This window comes from Elephantulus edwardii, unplaced genomic scaffold (genome assembly GCF_000299155.1).
Source record: "Elephantulus edwardii isolate Elephantulus edwardi_28Jun2011 unplaced genomic scaffold, EleEdw1.0 scaffold00106, whole genome shotgun sequence".
Taxonomy (NCBI): Eukaryota; Metazoa; Chordata; class Mammalia; order Macroscelidea; family Macroscelididae; genus Elephantulus; species Elephantulus edwardii.
Genome location: NW_006399856.1, coordinates 893,738 through 894,292, shown reverse-complemented (window position 1 = coordinate 894,292; position 555 = coordinate 893,738). Strand labels below are relative to the sequence as shown.

Genomic DNA, 555 nt, shown 5'->3' with positions numbered 1-555 from the left:
AGGGCAAATGAGATCTCCTATCTGCCCAAAGAAAGCACCCAAAGGTGAACAGAACTGGAAAAACATGTGCAGGGGGGCTATATGTTGACAAGGTAGGCCCCTGGACAACACAGTCCACAGAAACAAAAGAGGGAAAGGTGCTCTATTTCGATCTGCAAAGACAATACTTTTTCATTGAGAAGTGGCCAGCAATTTCCTTGAGAAATGGACAGTTGACCCAGGCAGCCCGAGAAAAATCAGGAAACTTCTAGTGTCGAGATGGCAGAGCTGGTAGTTCTGTTCTTCAGAGCAGTGAAGTCCATGTCTGCCTCGCCTCAATCTGCCAGGGCCAAGTAGACTGCAGCCGTTCTGTCTCCTGACCGATGTTCTGCTCCACTATGTCACATTCCGCTAAGAGCATCTGAATCTTTGTCATCAAGCTCTTCCTTTTTAATCTACTGTCTTTGAAATTCTTTGGCAGAATCAGTGTGTCGATTTCCTCTAAAATTTTCATAAACTGTTCAATTGTTGCTTTCACTCTTCTATCAAGTTTGCAGAGAGCTTCAACTTGCATTT

The 555-nt window shown here is 44.5% G+C and overlaps 1 protein-coding gene across 1 annotated transcript in view; it reads right to left on the bottom strand.

Moving 5' to 3' along the window:
- Positions 1-283: 283 nt before the first annotated feature.
- The window catches only part of LOC102873664 (BAG family molecular chaperone regulator 1-like), a 22,721-nt gene continuing 22,449 nt past the window's right edge, over positions 284-555 (bottom strand). The window contains exon 2 of the mRNA XM_006891945.1: positions 284-546. Coding sequence (XP_006892007.1) covers positions 284-546 — 263 coding nt within the window. The remainder of the gene's footprint in view (positions 547-555) is intronic.